Source organism: Calypte anna, chromosome 2 (assembly GCF_003957555.1).
Source record: "Calypte anna isolate BGI_N300 chromosome 2, bCalAnn1_v1.p, whole genome shotgun sequence".
NCBI classification, from domain to species: domain Eukaryota; kingdom Metazoa; phylum Chordata; class Aves; order Apodiformes; family Trochilidae; genus Calypte; species Calypte anna.
This window is the reverse complement of record NC_044245.1, coordinates 103,764,547-103,785,542: the sequence shown is the minus strand read 5'-3', so window position 1 is coordinate 103,785,542 and position 20,996 is coordinate 103,764,547. Positions and strand designations below refer to the sequence as shown.

Sequence of the window (20,996 nt, the reverse complement as noted above, 5' to 3'; positions counted from 1 at the left end):
TCTCTTGGTCACTTGCCTGCATGTATTTAATAAATCTTTCCCTCAAAATCTGCCCTGGTTTTTTGTGGTTTTTTTTTTTTTTTTTAGTATCTCAGGCTGGGTTGACAAGGGAGTAGGTATTAAAATTCCACAGCACCCCGTTCTTAAAAATAGGTACTTACATTTGCTGTTCATTAACCACACATTGAATTCCCCAAATCAATAGTATGAATCAAAGTTACAATAAAAATCATGACCAGTAATTTCATGTGTAAGGTTTTTTTAGTTTTGTGAGAAAGAAATCGAGATGAAACAGCTTCTTTCTATAACTTTTATTGGTGTTACATGTGCCAGCCCTGCACATTCACTAACCAAAGCAAAAGAAACAGGCACTCCTAATTTGAGCCAGCTGGGATAAAAATCTGTATTTAAAAAACAATCAAATTTGTAGATTCTTATGAGTTAGGAGCTTTTTAGTTCAAATAACCCATTTCACACTGCCTTTAACTCAGTCTGCTAACAGATACAGAAGAACTAAAGCATCCTTAACTTGGCTGGACTATACTTTGAGTTGACACAGCATTAACATCCCTCTCCTGGCACTGAGAAGAAGACTTCAGACCAGCAATGCCTGACCAAGACCCTCCAAGTCTTTTGGAAAGCCTTTCCAACACTTTTGGCAAGTGACTCCTCCTACCTCCCTTTCCAAAGAATCCATTAATACAAGCTGCATGAATTGCTTTGCCAGATACCAGTTGCAATTTATCCTGGGAAACAGACAGGTTGCTGTTAATCTCCCACGACACTGGGAGATTACAAAAATAATCCCTCCAGGGATGAAAAAAAAATAGAAAACATCTTGATTTTCCTCTTTGATCCTTATATAAAGTCAGTTACACAGAAGAAAGCATTCCATGGCTCTCTTGCCTACTGAGTTAAGTTCTGCTCAGTTCTCCTCCTGCATCAAATTGCTCTAAATTTGTGACTCTAGACCTATGGATTCTCCATTTTTCCTTAATTCCCAAATAGGCTCATGGGTTTCTGTTGGAGACATTTTATGGACACAGCAAGAAAATCTCAGAATCAGACTGAATGCTGGGTACCAAAAAAAAAAAAAAAAAAAAAAAAAAAAATGGTGGGAAAAAAAGAAGGTACTGTAACAGCTAAAGACAAAACTTCAAGCCAGGACTTACCCAGGACTGCCACAAACGATTCTGCTAAACTAATAAAATCTCCATGAATGCTTAGCAAGGCAAGGACTCACACAACCTGTCAAGGAACTGATTGGCACCAACCTGGTGACCCACCACAAACCTCTATTCCAAGTTCCCAGGTCCCTATGAGGCCAACGTGGTGGCCAAGGACAGTTGGACCTTCCTCCATCCCCACTGGTTTTCCATGAAACCCCCCCCAATCCCAGAAGCAGTGGCTGTTCAAGATGGGCAAGAACATGCTTTGATGCCAATATTCATTAGTAAGGACTCAAAACACATGCAAAGTGAGGGAAAATGGGGTTGCTGACAGCAAGCAAGCTCATGAACCTTTCTTGGGGATGCCCAGTGCCTCTGCAGATGAGGCCCTTGGGTACTCAGTACGTGAAGACATGAATAGTCCTTTCTTTCTGCCCGTACAGGAGACACTGGTGGCATTGTTAAAGCACAAGCACGACTGAGTCTAATGTGGCTGAAAATTTGGCAGCCCCGTGCTGGCCTTTTTGCTTCCAGCGTGATCAAATGGCAGCATTTCTCACCCCGTGTGCAGGGCATGAAAGGATTAGCCGCCCTCCCCCAGCAAGCAGGTGAGCCCAAACCCCTTTCCAGCTCACTACATGTCAGTTTACAAGTAAAACATAAGGTATAAATGCAGCTATTGTTAAGGTGAAGCAGCCATCCTGGCTGGGGAGTTAGATTAGCAATTTGCCCTTTGTAAAAGGATTAGCAGAGCCCTATTGTTTCAGTGTTTATTTATCAATTTGCATTCTGCAAAGGGGGCATATATCTGACAAGGGCCCACGTTCTCCATGTACACTGGGCCAGACCCTTTTTCTTCCAACTTCCCATGGCCAGAACCTACCAGAGTGTTTTACAGACATTGAGAATACAGAATTGAGAAGAAACCAAATCTTTGGCACTGCTACTGCTCACAAATAACATTTTGTTGGGCTGTCCAGTATTCAGGAGTCTTTTGACTGAGAGCAACTACTAGGTTGCTGCTAGCTACGTAGATCACACACCAGAACTAGTTTCCCACTTCTCAGATAGCTGAGCTGAACACTCAAAGCCCATTCACCTTCGTTTTGAAACACATGGGCTGCAGCACCCAGTCTGTGGCAGGTCACTCCCTTACTTGGATCACAGACACCAAAGCAATCAAGCCTTAAGATGTGTCACCCCCATAATTAGCACCAGTGCCACACTTGCAGTCTTCACCCATAGAATGGTTTGGGTTGGAAGGGACATTAAAGATCACTTAGCTCCAATTTAGACCAGGTTGCTCAAAGCCCCATCCAACCTGGCCTTGAGCACTTCCAGGCATGGGGCATCCACAACTCTGAGCAACCTGTGCCAGTGTCTCACCACCCTCAAAGAATTGATACAGCTTTCATAAGTCTCACAAAAGCCTGTCTTTTCTGATGATGAGGCTGATGGTTGAAGAAATTACTTGGCCCACTAAGTGCAGAGGTTAGCACTAAGGCAGCAGTCCTAGGCAGCCCAGCATCAATGATGGATCCTCAGCTTAGGCTGTGTAGGGCACTGACACGCTCTTCAGGAGTCTTGTAAACAAGTATTTATTTCTGCAATGACTGGCTCAGTCTCCACACACCACGGGGACTCCTCACTGGGGTTCAAGTTGAGGGAAGAGTTTTCACACAGAGCCTTTTGCAGCAGGAGAGAGGGAGAGCACGCTCACCACAGCCAGCTCCGCCAGGAGCGCAGACTGGCCATTTGGCAGACAACAGCTGCTCCCTTGGATTAGGTAAAAATTCCTGTGTTAGAGGGAATGGGGATGTTTGGGAAGGTAAGTGGAAGAGCAGATTTTTTAATTGAAGTGACACCAGTGCATTTGTGCCCTGGTGCAGCCCCACACCCCATGTTTTCTAAGGCAGCAATTTAGGAAGTTATTCTTTTAAACCCTAAGATCAGTTTAGGAGACGAACAAGCATCCAGCTGTGCTAAATTACTCTCCTATTCCCCCGGGACCCAGCAGCAAACTACAGCATGTATTTTACAGGCAGATGATTTATTTACACGGAGTAACATACAGGTATTGATTTTGACCCATAAAATCCCTCTACAGCCGGGGAGCTACACGTCCAAAAGCCTTCTCCCAGCCCAGGCTCCATCACCACAGCTGTGCCAGAGCAGGACCTCCATTTGTGAGAGGGGGAAGAAGCAACTGCAGGGGGTTCTCTGGCTTTTTATAACTCCCTCCACCCACCCATTCATTTTTCTTTTTCCCAAGCAATTCTGGTTTGTTGATCATCAGACATCTTGCACAGGCAATTCATTTCTCCTGATCACAGTGGGGGGAATGAGCAGGCTCTGGTGGGACATGCTGTAAAGATCTTTAAAATCTGCTCTGTGCTGTTGGATTATTGTGGATACTCTGATTCATGGTTGAAAAGGGAGGCCACGAGTGGTCTCGATTAAAGATATGAATTTAGGAATCATCAAGGAGCACAGAAGGCAAGCAAAAGGCTTTCTGCTATGAGAATCTTGTGCACACATTTGTGCACATACAGAAGGAAGGGAGAATGTGTTTCAAATGCAAGGGACAGATCCTGTCCCACAGAATTTACAATCTACATTTAGACTAGCACAAGTAGCAGAAACATTGCAGGGATGGTGGGGAAGGGTTACATAAACACAACTTTGTGGCTGGCCTTTGTTGTAATTTCCCTAATTAGAAAAAATGAAATGTTTCCACTTGAAAAATCAGTGCTATTCCCGTTTCTACAAATTCGAGGGAGGTACACAAATACGTGAGGGCTAAACTACTTGATTGGATTTAGCCAGTATACCCTCTAGAGTAATAGTTTTCAGTCAACAGCCCTTGAGGTCTGCTTTAAAGATATATGAAAAATCTCATGAAGTTCATTCCCTAAAATTACATTCGCTGTATAGCCCTGAATATTTCTGGGGGGCAGAAAAGAACAAATCATGCAATATTGTTAGCAATTGCTTTCGAATGACAGACAAGAAGAGGGTTGTTTTTTTCCCTCTACTTTTTCCACTGAGAAAATTGATTACCACATCCTCCTGGCCAAGGGCTGGCAAGCTCCCAGTGTGTGGAACTACAAACCTCCCTATGGAAACTGGACTAACAGGGGTGGCCACTGGTACTTCAAGTGCTTGTAAATGCCAGCCATATGGATGCCGCAAAATCGCGAGCGAGTCTGCTCACCAGACCTGCAGAGGCCTCAGTCACCTTTTAGACCAGACCAGCATGGCTGTTACCAATAAATATGGAATCATACTTCAACATAGCAACAGCCCACACGCATTCACCTATCACCAGGTGCCATGGCTACAATACAACACACCGCAGCAAAGCAATGGCACCACCACCACCACCACCACCACCACCACCACCACCACCACCGCAGCGTTTTTATCAGTGCTGTAGGCACCTCCCTTCACGAGGCAGGAGCATGCTTTGGAAAGGCAGTGGTGTTGGCACATGCAATTATTCACAGCTTTTCACCTAACAGGGCCCCTCATCTTTCTGGCTTTCCAAGGCTCCCCTCTCGATATGTGAGAGAAGTGGTTGCAACCCTCCGATACCTCTTGACACTCCTGCAAAGGATGGTGATAGCAGTGCAACTTCCCTCTGTGAAGACAACTGCCGGGGCCTAAAACTGCAGCCGAGTGTAGTTCCCATCCAGCTCAATGCCCAAGGTGTGATACTCTAGGTGGAGAGACCACCAGGCATGGTTAAGAGGAGAGCTGTGTGAACGTGACGGAATATATCGCCTGATGCAAAGAAGAATGAAGGAAAAGTCAGTTTCTCAACACTGAGAATGCCTTCACATTCCTCTAGCTTAGAAGTGGACCAGGGATCTCGTCGTATTGTTAATATTTAAGCCAGTTCATTTTTCCACACTGGATTGTCATCAGATTTTTCAGGCTAATCAATAAGCTGCTGTCATAAACTTCCTGGATTTATGTGAGGAAATAAGAAGCGATATACATTCAAAGCCAGATGAGCTTTTAGATGGCAAACACATTCTGGCAATTAAGCAGAATGTGTGTGAGCACATGGGTCTGGGATGGGACTTCAGCACAGAAACTGGAAACCACTCCAAAGGTATCTTTCGTTCAGATTCCCTTTCCACACCCTGCAAAAACTGCTGAGTGAATGAGGCTTCCTGAACTTTGCAACTGGCTGGAATCAAGGCACTTTCTATTTTAACTCCCAAAATACCAAAAGGCAAATAAATTAGAGTTTTAGAATGCTGGGAGTCAACTGCTTTAAGAAAAACAAGAGGTTGAGAACCACTTGTTGCTTGCTTCGTTTTAAGGCAAGCAGAGAGAAGAGACATTTTTAGAAGAAAGAAGAAAGAAAGAAAAAACAGAGAAAAAAAAAACAAAAAACCCACAGAATTAGAGAAAAACTTAAATACAAATAAAGGTTTCTTAGAGATATGCAAATTGGAAAATGGGACTTGCCCAAGCCTGTTTCCTTAAAAAAGCAGGCAGGTAGATGGCACTGCTGCATACAGTCCTTTGCAAAACTTATGTTTTTGTTACTTGTCTGGACAATCCATTAAGGTGGAACCTCCATCTCCTTCTGGAGAGCACAGATGTTCTGCCGTGATACTGAAGAGTGGAACATAGAAAGCAAAGTGTTGTGTTCAAGAAGCACTAAGGTGCAAGACCTAAGGGACACATTGGTCTGCTGTTTTCCATGGATCCCATCAGCACAAAACAGAAATTCTGCTTAAAAAAAATGCACTACTACTGGATGACCAGAGTATTTCATGGTCAAGGCTAAATGAACACCACTGTACCAGGTAAAATAGCTTCATTGGAGGCAAATATTCCAGAGAGTACCGTGACTACTGTTTAAAGGCAAACAGATAGAGTGAATTGATAAGCCAGGGGTCAACAATAGGTTCTGATATAAAACATTTGCAAAAAAAAAAAAAAAAAAAAAAAAAAAAGTAGACCAGATCATGCTACAGTAACTTTTATTGCAGAGATCAGTAGGCCAGCACAGCTATTCATAAGTATTGTATATACAAGTGCCTGATGCTTAGGCCAGCCAGAAGAGAGCTAAAATGGAAGCATATAACAAATTAGTGCTAATATGCAAACAATCATTAGAAGTGTTAACAAGCAATGGTGGAGAGGCTCTGTTTTTCATTTTATTACTGATCTCTAGTAAGTGTTATTACCCTCATAGAATAACATTTTATTATGAAATGCACATGCACTGCATTAAAGGCTTCGATAGTCCAATGCTTGCCAGCAGCAGCAAAATTGTAAACACAGTGGAAGAATCATTTCTGAAATGCCGACAGCCATTAGTATCCATGAAGTTTATAGGATGCAGGGAGAGCCAACATGCTGTAGCATAAATAATAGGAATTTACTATGACTGGGGGATCTAAGAAACCAATTGAATATTCAGTTTCTTCCCATTTTTCCAAAGAGCCTAAACACACATGCTTAATCTCAATCAATCTGTGCCTGAACTAGGGGCTTGAGTCTGTAAGATATTTTCAATTCTTTTTAGCCAATAGATTTCTTCAGCATTTTCCTCTTTAACAATACAGCAAACAGCTGCAACTAATATTTTTCATTATGGTTTTGTGTATCTGTGTTGTTTTACAACAAATTTTACTTAAAACAACAAAAATGCAACTGAGCCACTCCCGCTTACTGTAGAAATGAGAGTTTTCTGAAGACTGGCAGAACTGGACATGGTATCAGATACAATAAGGACAATGTTTATTTTAAACTATAGCTAAGAACATATGTTGAGAAAAGAACAACTTAGAAATGAAGGAGTTTACAAGACAAGACGAAGACAGATTTAATCTTTGCCTACTTTCCATTACTGTTCATCATTACTGATGCATTTTTTTTATGACTACCTATTTATTGTAATAATTTCTTCAGCTTTGACATATAGTCAAAGCAATAAGTTAACAGGGTTTACATTTCTGTGTTGCAAATATGGAGTCTCTACCCATCAGGAAGATCAGCAACAGGCGCTCAATCTGTGTCTTGTATCACAACTGAGTGGCACTGAGCCCCTCCTAAGCTGCCTTCAGCAGCAGCACAACCTTGAGCAGCAGCACAACACAGCAGATAAAGTGCACACAAACCACCACCTCAGTACCATGTGCAAGCTAAACTTAGGAAAGTTTATTGAATTACTAAATAAGCAATTAGATAACATGCGGTATTAAAATACAGATAGGGTTGTGACAACCCAGATACTAATTTTGTGATGGTTTCTTTTTTAATCCTTTCCCGGAGAAATATCAGGAACACTAAAGGAAGAATAACCCCTTCCCTTCCTACATGTACCTCTCTCTTCAGAAGATGGCTAAAAACCAGTGAAGAAAGGGCAAAAAAGAAGAGAATGCAGCAAAGTCCTACTGGGGAATAGGGTTTTAATGAACACACAAAGCAACGAGGTGACATCTTTATCAGCCCTCATAAACCTTGATTGAATACACAGCGATAAGGCCTGTTTAAGCTGTCATCCTCACGATAACACAGGCAGAGACAACGCCAGCCTTAGCAACGACCTGTGTAAGAGGGGCCCTTCCAAAAGTGCAGGCACCACTAGGTAATGTATGTCATGTAAACAGTTCAAAGCTTGTGCAGATGGTTTGTTTGTGCCACGGTGGGAGGTGGAGGGATGGCCCAGAGGGTCCATGCACATCTTCTGGCGGCACCGGCTTGATAGGGAACTGGCTTCAGAGCTCCTCTGGTTGTGGGGATGGTGAGCTGTCTGGGGAAGATGGGTGCTTTTGAGTCAGAGTGACCTTTAGCACTTCGATCTGCAAACACCAAGAATTTAATATAAGTGGAAAGCTTCTTCTGGGTTTCGTGTGTGGTTGGGTTTCTTTCTTTCTTTCTTTTTTTCTTTTTTTTTTTTTTTTTTTTTTTCCTTTTTCTTTTTTTCAAACAAGCATCCTATTTGAGATGTGTAACACTAGGAAGCAAGCGTGCACTCGGGGCAGAATGACAATGGAAGTTGGCAGCAACGTGACTTCTTAAACAAGAGGATCTGGGCCTGACCATCTTAAAACAGAAAAAATGTACTAAGCTTTTCAGGTCTTTTCTAAACCTCTTCAAGAAAAATCTTGGCATCTGAATGGTTAGTAAGCAAGTATTTAATTATCTATTTTTCTATATTTACATCTAGCTTTAAAAAAAAAAACTAATAAAATTTACACTTGAACTTTTTTTCTCCCCCAAACTGTTCTTCCCTCACTCCAATGATTGCAGTGACACCCACTGGCTGCAGCAGGTTGAGTTTCAGAGTCATTACTGGAATGTTTCAGAGTACTAAGAAGATCACTTGAGACACAAACTCAGAAAATCATGACCACTAAAAAGCTGGCATGTTGTCATTCCACTTAGTAATACAACTCAATAACTACATCCAGCACAGCTTTCTTCCACTAAAAGCTTTAATATGTAAATAAATAATGATAAATCGTTACCTGTTAGGTATAATAAAATTTACATTTGTAGCTAATTACTAGTTAATTAATAATTCTTACTGTTTAGGTGATGGCAGATACTAGTTCCTTTTATGTCTGTTTGGTCTTTGGCAAGACTGTGAATTAGCACTAGTACTAGGTTTTAGTTTTCCATCAGGAAAACACTAAGCTGAGCTGGTAAAACACAGTGTGCTTGGCTGGCAGGGGAGGCATTTTAATCACTCAGGAACTCATTTATGCTGTTGTATGCTTCCTAACACACACCAGTAGATTCAGAGCAGCTTCAAGCAGTATTTTCCTCCTTTTACACACAGGAAAGAGGGGAAACACAGAACTAAGAGATTTGAGTAAAGTCTCATGGGAACCCCACGGAAACAAAATCTAACAAATCCCAATCTAATGGCCTCAATTAAAGGATGACTTGTTTCTTCAACTTTATTAGAGTGATTTCTCTGTAATACATGTAGGTTCTTAATGTTTAAACAAAATTATCCAAGTTTGAGCTCGAACACAAATAGCTCCTGTTACACTAAGTGGTCACCCAAAAGGAAAGGCTAGGTTTTAATTTAACTACAACCTGATAGATTTGAAAGGATAAGGGAAACTTCAGAAATACTTGGAATAAAAAATAAGAACAAGAAGAGGACTACTTTTTGCTTGTTCTATGGCACAAGCCAAGAGCAAATGGCTCCTGGCTGTGAGCATGCAAGGTGTGTTTGCTGACTTACTCAGATTAAAACCATTTAGTTGACTTTAAGTTATTTCCCCCCATCTACAGCCACCAATATTCCCTCCAGAGGAGAGTCAGAAGCAGAACTATTATATTCATGGAAAACACATTTATACAGGACTTCCCGCAGAGAAAAAAAAAAAAAAAAAAGAAATGTTATCCAATGCCTTCCCAGCCAAACTTCCTCCTGAGGTGAAAAATCCTTCCCTTTGATAAGAAAGTTGTGTCAGACCACATTTCTATCCCTGACAAAAGAACTGCTCTCCCTTGGCTTGTTCCAGTTTTGGCAGCCGTGCTCAGCAGAACCACACTGCTCTTCCCTGATAGTCACCACACTTAACAGAGCCACTGGCTTATCTTTGAACTGAACAATAAAATATAAATGAACTATGAACAAGCACAAGCAGTTATTGTGGGAACACCACCCACCTCAGCTCCAAGGCAGGCACTTCTCCTCTGGGTTAGAATTCCATCTATAATGCAAAACGTCATCACAGACCTCTCCCTCCTCTGCCCTCCTCTCCCTCCCCCCCTTCCCCCCCAGACTCACAGATACCTACAAAACTCTCCAGCACTGCATGTACGCCTTACACAGCAAAACCAGCCAGGCTTGTTAACTTCCCTTCTTCCCTCTCATGTTCTTTCTGTGTTGGGAGGAAACAACAGAAGGAGGGGAGAGACACTTTCACTCAAATACTAGAAGTTGCTGCCTTTCAGATACCCTTGTTTCTAATCTGCTGACAACCAACCTAAGGATGCACACAGCTGCCTAAGGAACCTTGCTCTAGAGCTTTGGGGTAAGTCTGTGTCCAGGTTCCTTGTGGTTCTACAGACCTCCTCTCAGGTTAGTTATCCCTCAAGAAAAGCCAGATGCACTAACTAATGAAAAATATTGTGTTACCTTGAGTGCACTACACTACTGCTCTCACTGCTAGCTACTGCTGGCAGGTTATTGTGCCATGAATATGTCTTAAGCTATACCCAAGGGATAACACTGCAGCTTTTAGAGTATCACCCAATTCAGCATTTGGCCATGACAAGAAAGAGCTTAACCTAGAACGTGCCAAGTCTTTGCCTGTCTTCCCCAGAAAAACACAGCCAGCCTAGGCTCTGTCTGCTAATATTCCTATGATCTCTGGAGCCAGCTGCCTTAGTGGTTAAACACCTGTATCTGCTAAAACAATCAGGCCCAATTTTGTAGGAAGGGATGGACCAAATCCAAGAATTCCAAGCACAGCAGTGATGTTCCCACTGATTTCCTCTGAAAATTACGTGCCACCTGAAAAAAAAAGTAGCCCTGCGTTTGAGAGTGGAGGATGAACAGGAAGAAAAAGACCCAACTAGATGAACATTAGAGAAACAAGTCCTTTCCTCATCCTGGAAAGTTACTGAGGACAACACTAGCTCTCCTACAACCCATTGGGGAGATGCAGGATGGTGGTAGGGAACAGATGGGGAAGACATGTGGGATATATGTTTGACTTCAACCAAACCAGACAACCAGTAGCAATTACAGCAGCATTTTTGGCTAAACAAAAAACCTCCCTGTCTAGATGGGATTTTTTGTTTGTTTTGGTTTGGGTTTTGTTTTGTTGATTTTTAGGTGTTTTGTTGTTTTTGGTGTTTTTTTTTGTGAAGACTATTTAAGTACCTCCTCACAGCCAAGAAACTCCTGTGAAAGCAAAACTATGAAATCAGCCAGTGACTAACTTTTCTTGAAGTGCTCAACAATAGCTTGCCAAATCTTGTCACCATTTGATTCAGCATAGCACACAAAGCCTAAAATTAAATGGTCTGGCATCCCAATCCTGTTAAAGAAGGTCAGCTTTTAATATCTAATTTGTTTGCATGCTATTTGTCCTGAGCTGACATTGTTCCATGGGTTAGTAGATGCCCAGAGGGCTTGGCACACTCAACCCTATTTGGCTCCAACACTTTAAAGCTGTAAGTGGCCTCCAACTACCACCTCCTGCAGGGCAAGCATCTCACAGGGCAAGTTACTGAGCAGCTGATCTGCAGTAGCTTTTAAACACTGGTGGCTGTTTGCAGGCACAAGCAGTTCACAGTAAATCCAAGGTCACTTCCCCCTTTACATCTTTCTTTGTGTGTGTCATGAGAAAAGAGAGTTGTACTGGGTGTAACAGCCTTCCTGCTTAAGGGACTGGCTTGAAACTCCCACATCTCTCTTCTCCACATCTAGAGTGGTTTCAGTGTAACTCTAGAACATCCCATGTCAGGGAGAGTTGGTGTGGAGGGACCTATCCATGGCGTTGGACCATGCTAGACAAAGGAGGTAGAGGTACAGCAACACGATGTATCCACAATAAAAGCTCTCAAGAAAGGGAACAGAAGAATTTGTAACTCCTCACTTTCAAGAGACCACTGTACTCTCAAATTTGCTGAGTTTCTCTCCTCATGAAATTCCTAAGAATTCCTAAGGCCTATGACAGTTTAGTCTTCAGTTTCTCTACATCCTTACTCTAACACAGTTTTCTAAGCCAGCAAGGAGGTGAGAAGTGCTTCTACACTCCAGGCTCTCCATATGAAGTAGTGAGAGAATAGTTTCAGAGGACAGATTACAGGAAGACTCCCTCAGCCTTAGGCAGAATCAGAATGACCTGACCAAAACCCAGTAATGGTAGAATTAGGTGCTTTAAGTGCTACAGAACAGACAAATACAGAAAGCTTGATGCTTTGAATTGTAAGGCTGTACTATGAACAGCTTAACTAAGTTCTTTGTGCTACATATAGAAGTATCCTTTGTTCTGCAGGTCTCATTGCAAAGAAGGAAAAAGAGGGGGTGAATCATAGCACTGTATTTCAAAGCCAACAAACTATATAGCATACTAATTGAGAAATAAACGCTGTGTAATTGGTATTTCTCTTATATAGCTTTCATAGAGAATATCACAAGACACCTTAAACAGTAGTGATTATGAAATGTTAGGAGGAGTAACAAACAGATGTAGTTTCAGATTTACTTCACTCACAGTGACAGAACTTTTACATAGCTCTCTACAGGGGCTGCAAGAAGCCCAACAACAGAAACTTTCTCTTTGCAAACAACCCCCATGCTCCTGCAGAAGACCCTACTGAACTGAACAGACTTCCTCCAGGCAGCTTAAGTGGGTGAGATACACGTGACTGGGAGACAGGAATTTCCAGGTTGAGTTTCTCTGGGAAGTAGTTTTTCACCAAAAACTGAATCTGAGATAGGATGACAATGGAAATTTCAGGCAGCCAATTAAATAAGTAAAAAGAAAACTCCATCTCAACATTTACTTGTTCCTGATTTTCCTTAAATGGCTGAGTACAGCTGTAACCAGACCAAAAGAAAAACCCCTACTCTACCACTACCACTTGGGCGGCAGCCACACATTTTCTACCATTATAGAGAAATATGTGTTGTTGATCAAATAATGTAAAATTTTGCTACAACTGATGGCAGGAATTCCTCCTGCCAGAATCTGCAATTAAGAGGGGAGTCAAAAACAAGGATAGGGGAGGCACTCTGCTTACACAATGTCACTGTGCCTACTTCAGTGTCATGGAGATTAATTTTAATGCATCAGGGGAAGCACTACATTTAAGAAAGGACACAATAGGAAAGCTGGGACACACAGTTCTGCTATCAAAAAAACAGACAGAAAGAACTGAAATGGAGGACTTGAGTAGTGAAGGACAGAAGCACCGAAGACAAGAAACACAAAATCTGTAACAGACTGATAAGAGAGAATGGAGAGTTGCAAACATGAATGTAAGAAAGGTCCCTGGTTAATTTGGCAAGTGCTCAGTAAGAACCTGTGCCAACCTGAATGACAGTAACCATACTTAGATTCCTATTTGTGAAATATGACTTTGGTACAAGGGTTGGAAATTTTTGTCTAGGGAATAGCTGTCTGGTCTGTTCAGACTCCTGGTAGAAAGATAATGAGTTACTTGAAACTCCTGTCTCCGAGTAACTTGCATACTCAGGGAAGCCTTGAGAAGCTGGACATTCCTTCCACTGAACAGACTGATAGGCTTCAAAGCATATTTCACTATAAGCTGTGTTACTGTAGGGTGGAAAATATTAATCTGCTCTAGCCATCTAAGGAGACTGTGGTTATCATGAAGAATACGTGGGACACTTATACAAGAATTCTTTTCCCCTGCCCCCTGGACAAGTTCTCTCATATAGTTTATCTGCTCCAACTGAATGCTTTTGAAACAAAGCTCGACTAAATGAATACTTTCAACCAGAGCTAAAGGTAAACACTCCACTGGAACTTTGCCCTAATCAATAGTAGCAATGTTCATGTCACATGAGAGTCAGAGGATAGAATATGGTGCTTACTGAAGTCAGCAAATAAGCTAATTATACTTATCCTGCTTGAAGAAGGGGACAAGTGAGGTCTGGTCCACCCACATATTAATGCAATCATCATTACCCTTATCCCTTGTTTGCTCTGTGCTTATTAAAAAAAAAAAACACAACCAAACACAGCTTTGTCTCAAAAGGAGGGTGCTACTGACCCCTTGTGGAAGAAACTCTCATATATTTTAGGATGCACAAGCGCCACCGGGTAAATCAGCTCAGATTTGTCTACTTAACCCCACCCCTACTCCAGATTTATTTTTAAAGCAAACTCAGTGAAATGGTGTTGTGAGGAGACAGAATATTCTTAAAAACGAACTTTCCTACTCTTAGGCAGTTTGGCAGAAATCAAGCTTTGCATTGTCTTCTTGAGGACAGTCAAGTAAACCCCAACAAATCTGAGCCAACATCATCAGATAAGACACTGAACTTCCTACAACTTGAACTCTTGCACTGTAATATAATAAAACTTTCACACTATCAGCGAGTATAATTCTTGATTTTGAACATAATTTAAACTAATTTCAATGCATCACTCCATTAATGGCTGTAAAAAAAAAAAAAAAAAAAAAAAAAAGCTGACATACTACTCTCATAATTGCCAAAGGAAAAAGTAGTATTTAAATCCCTAAAGTAACTTTCATCCACAATCTCTTCATGAGCATCAAAGCAACATCAACAGGCTTAGTTCTTTAGAGTAAAAGCTTTCCTATGCATGCTACTTTGTTGACTCAAATCTGGCTGCGCTAGATCACCAATGATACTGTTTCTACCTGAAATCACCTTTCCACATTGTGGAGAATCAAGCCTGGAATGGGTGACTCTCACTTTTTGTTCAAATCCTGCTGATAATTTTTCTTACCTAAATAAAATGGTACACCAATGAAGTATCAACTTCTGCATGTCAAATCCAAAGGATATGCCCAGAGTTTCATCCTCCTTGATGCAAACAGATGGCTGCATTACTGGATACAGTTGGAATTAGTTAGAACAGCAAAGTGCCTTATATGGAGGTTAATTATGTTAGACAATATCTACATTATGAAGTATTATATGTATTATGTTCTATAGTATGAAACAGCATTATCAAAATCTAAAACCATCAGTATCAAACACCAGCACAGACAGCAGCTTCCACTGCAACTAACGTTAGGGGCTGAACAAGTCTTAAGCCTACGCCAATGCTGATAAATATCACTTTCAATTAACAGCTAAAAGTATGTGAACTGCTCCTAAGTCCCAAAGAAAAGAACCAGTGGCTATTCAAAATGTATTTTGACAATCTGTATTAACTGTTTAAAAAAAAAAAAGTTAAAAAACCCCCAAGATATCTGCAGCACTACATTTTCATATAGAACACAAACCAAAGTTGAGGCAACCCTGAAAAATGAAAAGAAACTGAGAAAGAGAGCAACAAACTTTTTATTCTGTCAATTCATTTTCCACCTGTACACTTCGATAAATTAAAGCACTAAGCCACTAAAAGTCTGGTTGGTTTTGTTGCCTTTCATTACATTTTTTTTAATGCATCCATTAAAATGAAAACTACAAGTATAAAATATGATGCAGCAACTGTTGTTGTCTCAGAATACTGGAGATACTGTATTTGGCAGGAGATTTTTAAATGATCACAATCATGTAGCCAGATCTGCAAAGACCATTTAATTCTAAGTAAACCCAGAGTCTAACATAAATGTTACAGCAGCTCTAATTGGTATTATGAACTGCACATTTTGCAGAAAAATTTGCACATATGCTGTGGATAGAAATTTTAAAACAACCTTTTTGTTGTTACAACATAATCCACCCTGCAGACTTCTACTGTGGTACTTAATATTTGACTTTCTGGGAGATTCAAAGGAACACAGCATTTCTGATGTTGCTACAAACTCACTCTTCAGGGATATATTAAAAAGAACCAGATTTTTTTAAAGTTTGATTGCAAACTTCCAAATAAATAAAGTCTGGTACAGTTTGAAACACTGTATGTTAACAACGTACAGGGTTACCAAACATTTGTTCAGGTATAGAACATTCTAATGATATGGTGACATCTAACAGCAATAAAACTGATAAGGAGAAAGTCAAATGAGCCACCACTCGCTTCCCAATGATGTGTGCACAAAAACTGGTATTAATTCAGTCCAATTACACTTTTAAACTAAAGCTTTTGAAAAAGTCAGCATACATCTTATATAATAAGCTTTATTAACCATACAGTACATTAGCATTTCCTCTGAAAAGCTTAGACTTTTCTAAGCAGTTTTAATGAAAGCAATTATAGAATGCCACCTGCATACAGAAATTCACTATATTCAAACAGCCTTAAATTTCTCCAATAAACAGTCATGTCAAAATCTACAATTTACTGAAAAAGTTGATTTTAACAAAAGCAAAAATATTCCCATGGTTCAGTAAACCTGTTTTCTAATATGAATAGTTTGCATTCATAAAGACACTAATCTTGGGACAAAGGAAGTGCTTCCTAGAAACTAAAAATGAAACAAATTTTTAAACTATGAATAGCATGCAAACACAGATTTGTTGCCCATTATCTCTCTCTCTCTTACAAAAGACATACTGGGCTGGAGTAAAGCAGGTATTTTCACATGTTTGTTTATACAATGAACTCTCCTCTCATGCCAAAAATGTCACATAAAGAACCTTTTATCAGCTGTATCTGTCACAAATGCTGCATCTGTAAATTTAGAGTACTAATCAACTAACTTATGGAAAGCTTAACAATACCTACATTTGCCAATTTTCCTTTATAGAAAGTATATACAAGTTTATAAATCCATGGCAAGGGTATTACAATTATATTAACATCAATTCATTATCTGGATTCAAAACATACCTGCATTCTGTAAGGACTCTATGGCTGCTGCCCATTCATTAGTTCTATCAAGGCACTGTACAGTCATTAATTCTCAAACATTCTCCAGGACACGCTGAAGAACATTGTGAACATGTTTAAGTTGTTAAAAAGCCCTGAGTCAGAACTTTTGTATTTACCACAGGCTTAGCTATAAAAATGGCACATACTAAAGCTTCTGCGGATAACAGTTTTGCTTTGTCAACACAAACAAGTTACGAAATGCATAAAAAGACAGTAAGTATAAATTCCAGCAACTTATGCAAGAAGGATGTACAATGTACATTGTGGCAAATCACAGGCTGCTATTGTACGTTAATTTACACAGTCAGTAAAAAACCTTTGCAATGTACTCAGACATCAAAACTGATGAAGCAAAACAAAACCGATGTGTTCCCTATCCCTTCACAAAGACAACAACAAGAGAAGAATTCAGTTCTTTGACAGAAAGGAGGTAGCACTGCTAATAGTTAGGCTGTAGTGTGGTTGGGGGGTTTTAAGTGAAAATTTGACCCATGCAGCACAAAGAACAGGACAGGCTCTTCAGTTAACCAGCAGCTACTGGAAGAGTAAAATTAAGTTTCTGACATAGAAGTTTGTAGAGGAAGATTAGATCACCAGCTCAAAGCAGCTTCTTCAAACAATTTAGTGTTTACACAAACTGCAATACTGCTAAAAACAATCATACATAAAACTGCACCTCTAGAAAATACCTAAACAATAAGTAATGACATTATTTTTAAAAGACTATTTCATGCCTTTAAGAGAAGCTAAATACCAATTGTAAGACTATGATAACAAGGCACAAGTACTTGTGCAAATCTGCTATAACTTCACCTAGTCCACGTTAAGAACAACCCCTCCTAAACAAACTTTCACATTTCCACATTTATCCTCTTACCAGTGTAATTTTCAGTATCCTCTTCAGAAAAAAAGGGATTCCTCCAAAACCCCAAATACAAGTACACAGTATTATAACAAATGGGAAGCAGGTGACGAAATCCAAATTTTGAGAAGTGCCATATAACAGAAAGAAGTCTACTATACAGAATTTAACAAGCTATAATTATTTAGCATATTCTGTTGGCCTCTCAGGTTGCCTTTGTACTTTAAATCACTGTGTACTTATGTGACCACTTATGCACTTTACTAGATGGAAGAATTGAAAAGTACATTGCTTAAAAATCTGAGTGTACCTCGTACCTGAACAGTATGTATTAGTAGGTCCCTTCTTGATTGTTTCCAGAATCAAACTGAGAGATTCAATTTAATTTTATTTCAAAAATGGTATAAAATACTGAGGGAAAATTATAATAAACATAAGTTACTACTCTTATAATTTACAGTATATTAGAGAAATGCCTAACTGATTTTTCTCTTTCACTTTGCTTCCTAATAATAGAGATATTAATAATGAGACGTGCATTTCCATCTTGTGCTGAAGACAGAGGTATAGTGACGTATCCTCTACTCTCCTACTTGTTATGATCCCCTTTGGCTTGCAACTGAGCTTCTGTTTTTCATCCTTCAACTACTTAAGTGTTATCCTGTGGATGTTGCAAAGATGACACCAAAATAAATTGAAGGAATGAACTTAGTAGCTTGCTCAACAACACCAGTTCACCTTCTACATCAGAATCCAAAGACCTGTGTATGGCCAAATGAAAACTGCAATGAATACTCAGGTTCACTCAGACCTTGAGTGGAGATAGTGAGATGCTACACTGAAAAGAAAACAACCCTTATCTGAAAGACTTTCCAAAGCTCCTTGAAACTTCAGTACTTCAGAATACAGACCCAAGAGGCAAGAAAAGGGAGGGCTATTTCATTTGACCAAGACAACCACTACATAAATTATCTGAGAACAGATGACCACTAGTATACAAAATTAAAAAGACTACTATATTGACCTCAGATTGTATCCAATGAAAAATTACTGAAAAAAATGATGAACATTTGCAATTCTGAATCAGGATTATAGATGGCTATAGAAAGGCTGTGCATTACATTATTTTGCTATGTTAGGAGCCACTCTCCATGTATTTTTCCAATGTATCACTGTAGTTATTTCCTGGAAAACTATTAAGTGTTCAAACCTGATTGGTTAAAAGTTTACCCACCATTACAGTTTACTAGTAACCTTTTTCTGAGACTTTACCAATGTTTGCACAATTCAGACATATCAACATGAGCTTCAAAAGACTGATTTATCTGAAAGGATATGAATTGTATCCCTTTATCCTTACTCAAATCTTCACCTGAACTATCCCTTTTTTCACATTTTTTACATACACAATGAGAATTAAATGAGAAATTAATCTTAGCTGCAAGTAAGGCACCTAAGTGACTCCAGCATGGATTTCTTTTTTTTGTTCTACAAGAGCACATCCATATGAAGTCTGCACAACAGAGGGCTACGTAAAATACACAATCAGAAACTGCCAAATCACTAAGAAGGAGTAAGCACACATTCCTTTTACCTACAAGAGTTCCTTAAATCTCCATACTTCCTTCCATCCAGAAAGATGGAAGGATGTACCTGTTATCAAAATGTTGCCAGTGTGCAGCTCCTGACAGCAGCATTTTTGCAATGAGGAACCTCTCTGTCACATCAGGGACAGCTGATGTGTCTGTCACTCTGTCAGCCAGCTTCAACTCTCCCAGACATGATTGACAAAATTCACTGCTCTGTCATCAATATCTCCATTTGCAATACTACCCAGCAATGTTCACAGGTAAGTTCTGGTTTTAACACCCGACTCAAATGAATAAGCAATATTATATCTTTGCTGTTGACACTGTTTGCCTGTAGACAATAAAACTAATTTAAGAGAGGAAATCTCCCAAGATCTCTAGCTTTTCCTAATTCACAGACCTAGAATTTTTAAATGGCCACACAGATATACCTATATCTTCCTCTACAACCAAATTCACTCATCTGAAATGGACAGCTGACCCACTGCTCTCCTTTCTAGTCAAGTTAAAAGCAATTCTATGCAAAATTATGCAGCTGGCAGAAATTCACTATTTGCATTCACTTGAACACGTTTAACTAAAGTGCAGTTTTCAGAACATGACATTTGTGAACTACCGTTTTCTATTTACTGTTTCCTTCCCAACACATCCTCAGCAATAAAGGGCATGATAAAGTTAGCATTATCTTAACATTGTATTCTGAGGCCTGATCTTACAGGAATAGTATATTTATTACTATTGTGTTTACATTTTGTATTGATTTTGCATCATCTACATTTGAGGACAGAAAGCACTGTGAATCATACCTGTCATAGGAAATGTCAACATTCTCCAGAAACATATAAAAGAAAAAAATCCTAAAGATTTATATTTGATATTAGCTGACAATAAAAAAAAAACAACAAACCCTTACATCACTTGACACCTGGTACATAGAAGAAAACCATGAACAAAACCAGTATAAGATTGTCCCTTTAAACTCTAAGGGGAAAAAGAAGGCAGAAACAAAAATGGAAAAAACACTGCTTCAAAATTAGCTTCAGGCTTAGAAAGAGTAGAGCTAACAGCAGACTGTTCAAATACTGTTCTTCCATTTGGTGTGTTCAGAGTCTTTAAACAGTTACCACGTAATGAGCCTGCGCTACAGTATCAGAAATGTTTTCATTAGAACCCTTTACTGCCTTTCAACCTCGAGGAGATTCGTATCATCAAAATGTCCTTATTATTTATTCCATAGCCTAATAACATAGACACTACTTCCACTACTTAATACAAAAGGATCCTTCGTTCAATCGCCTTGCGGCATATGGGGCACTCGCTCATCCGGTCTCCGCAAAGCTGACACGTCCCGTGGCCACAGAGGAAGATCATGTTCTTCAGACGATCCAAACAGACAGGACACATGGTCTGGAAAAGATTTTTGAGAGGTTACATAGTCAATGGCAGTCCTGGTGCAGCATCAACAAGCAACATATAAATCGCTGGCATCCAATAATAAATGTGCTGTCTTAAGTATAGCAGGTTGCTGTCAGAGCATTACCCTGCCACTAAATGGAAAACTCAATTTAAATAAAAGATTAAAAACCAACAGACACCAAACATTTTTACTTCACATTGACTTAATATATTTTCACTTTTTTTTCCCCATCTTGACAGGAAATCTATGTAACTTATTTTTAAATATGAAAACCTAAAGAATGACAATCCAGTAGTAGGTTGGTATCAGATTTTCAATATCATTACCCAAGTTTGCAACATTTAAGATACTCTTCAGCAACATTCCCCTCAATGCCATGTAATCTTCAAGGGAACAAACAACACAAACAGCTTTATGTGCACAATGATCAGGTAATGATTTACCAGTTTCTTCTCAGGCCATCTAACCACTCATATA

General features: G+C 39.7%; 1 protein-coding gene across 3 annotated transcripts in view; it reads right to left on the bottom strand.

The window, feature by feature from the left end:
* Positions 1-15,155: 15,155 nt before the first annotated feature.
* Positions 15,156-20,996, bottom strand: part of MIB1 (mindbomb E3 ubiquitin protein ligase 1) — a 76,319-nt gene continuing 70,478 nt past the window's right edge. For 2 of the 3 annotated variants that reach the window (XM_030446491.1, XM_030446494.1), the window contains exon 21: positions 15,156-20,509. In XM_030446491.1, coding sequence (XP_030302351.1) covers positions 20,369-20,509 — 141 coding nt within the window. In that variant the 3' untranslated portion in view covers positions 15,156-20,368. The remainder of the gene's footprint in view (positions 20,510-20,996) is intronic. The other variant, XM_030446492.1, reaches the window with a different exon arrangement.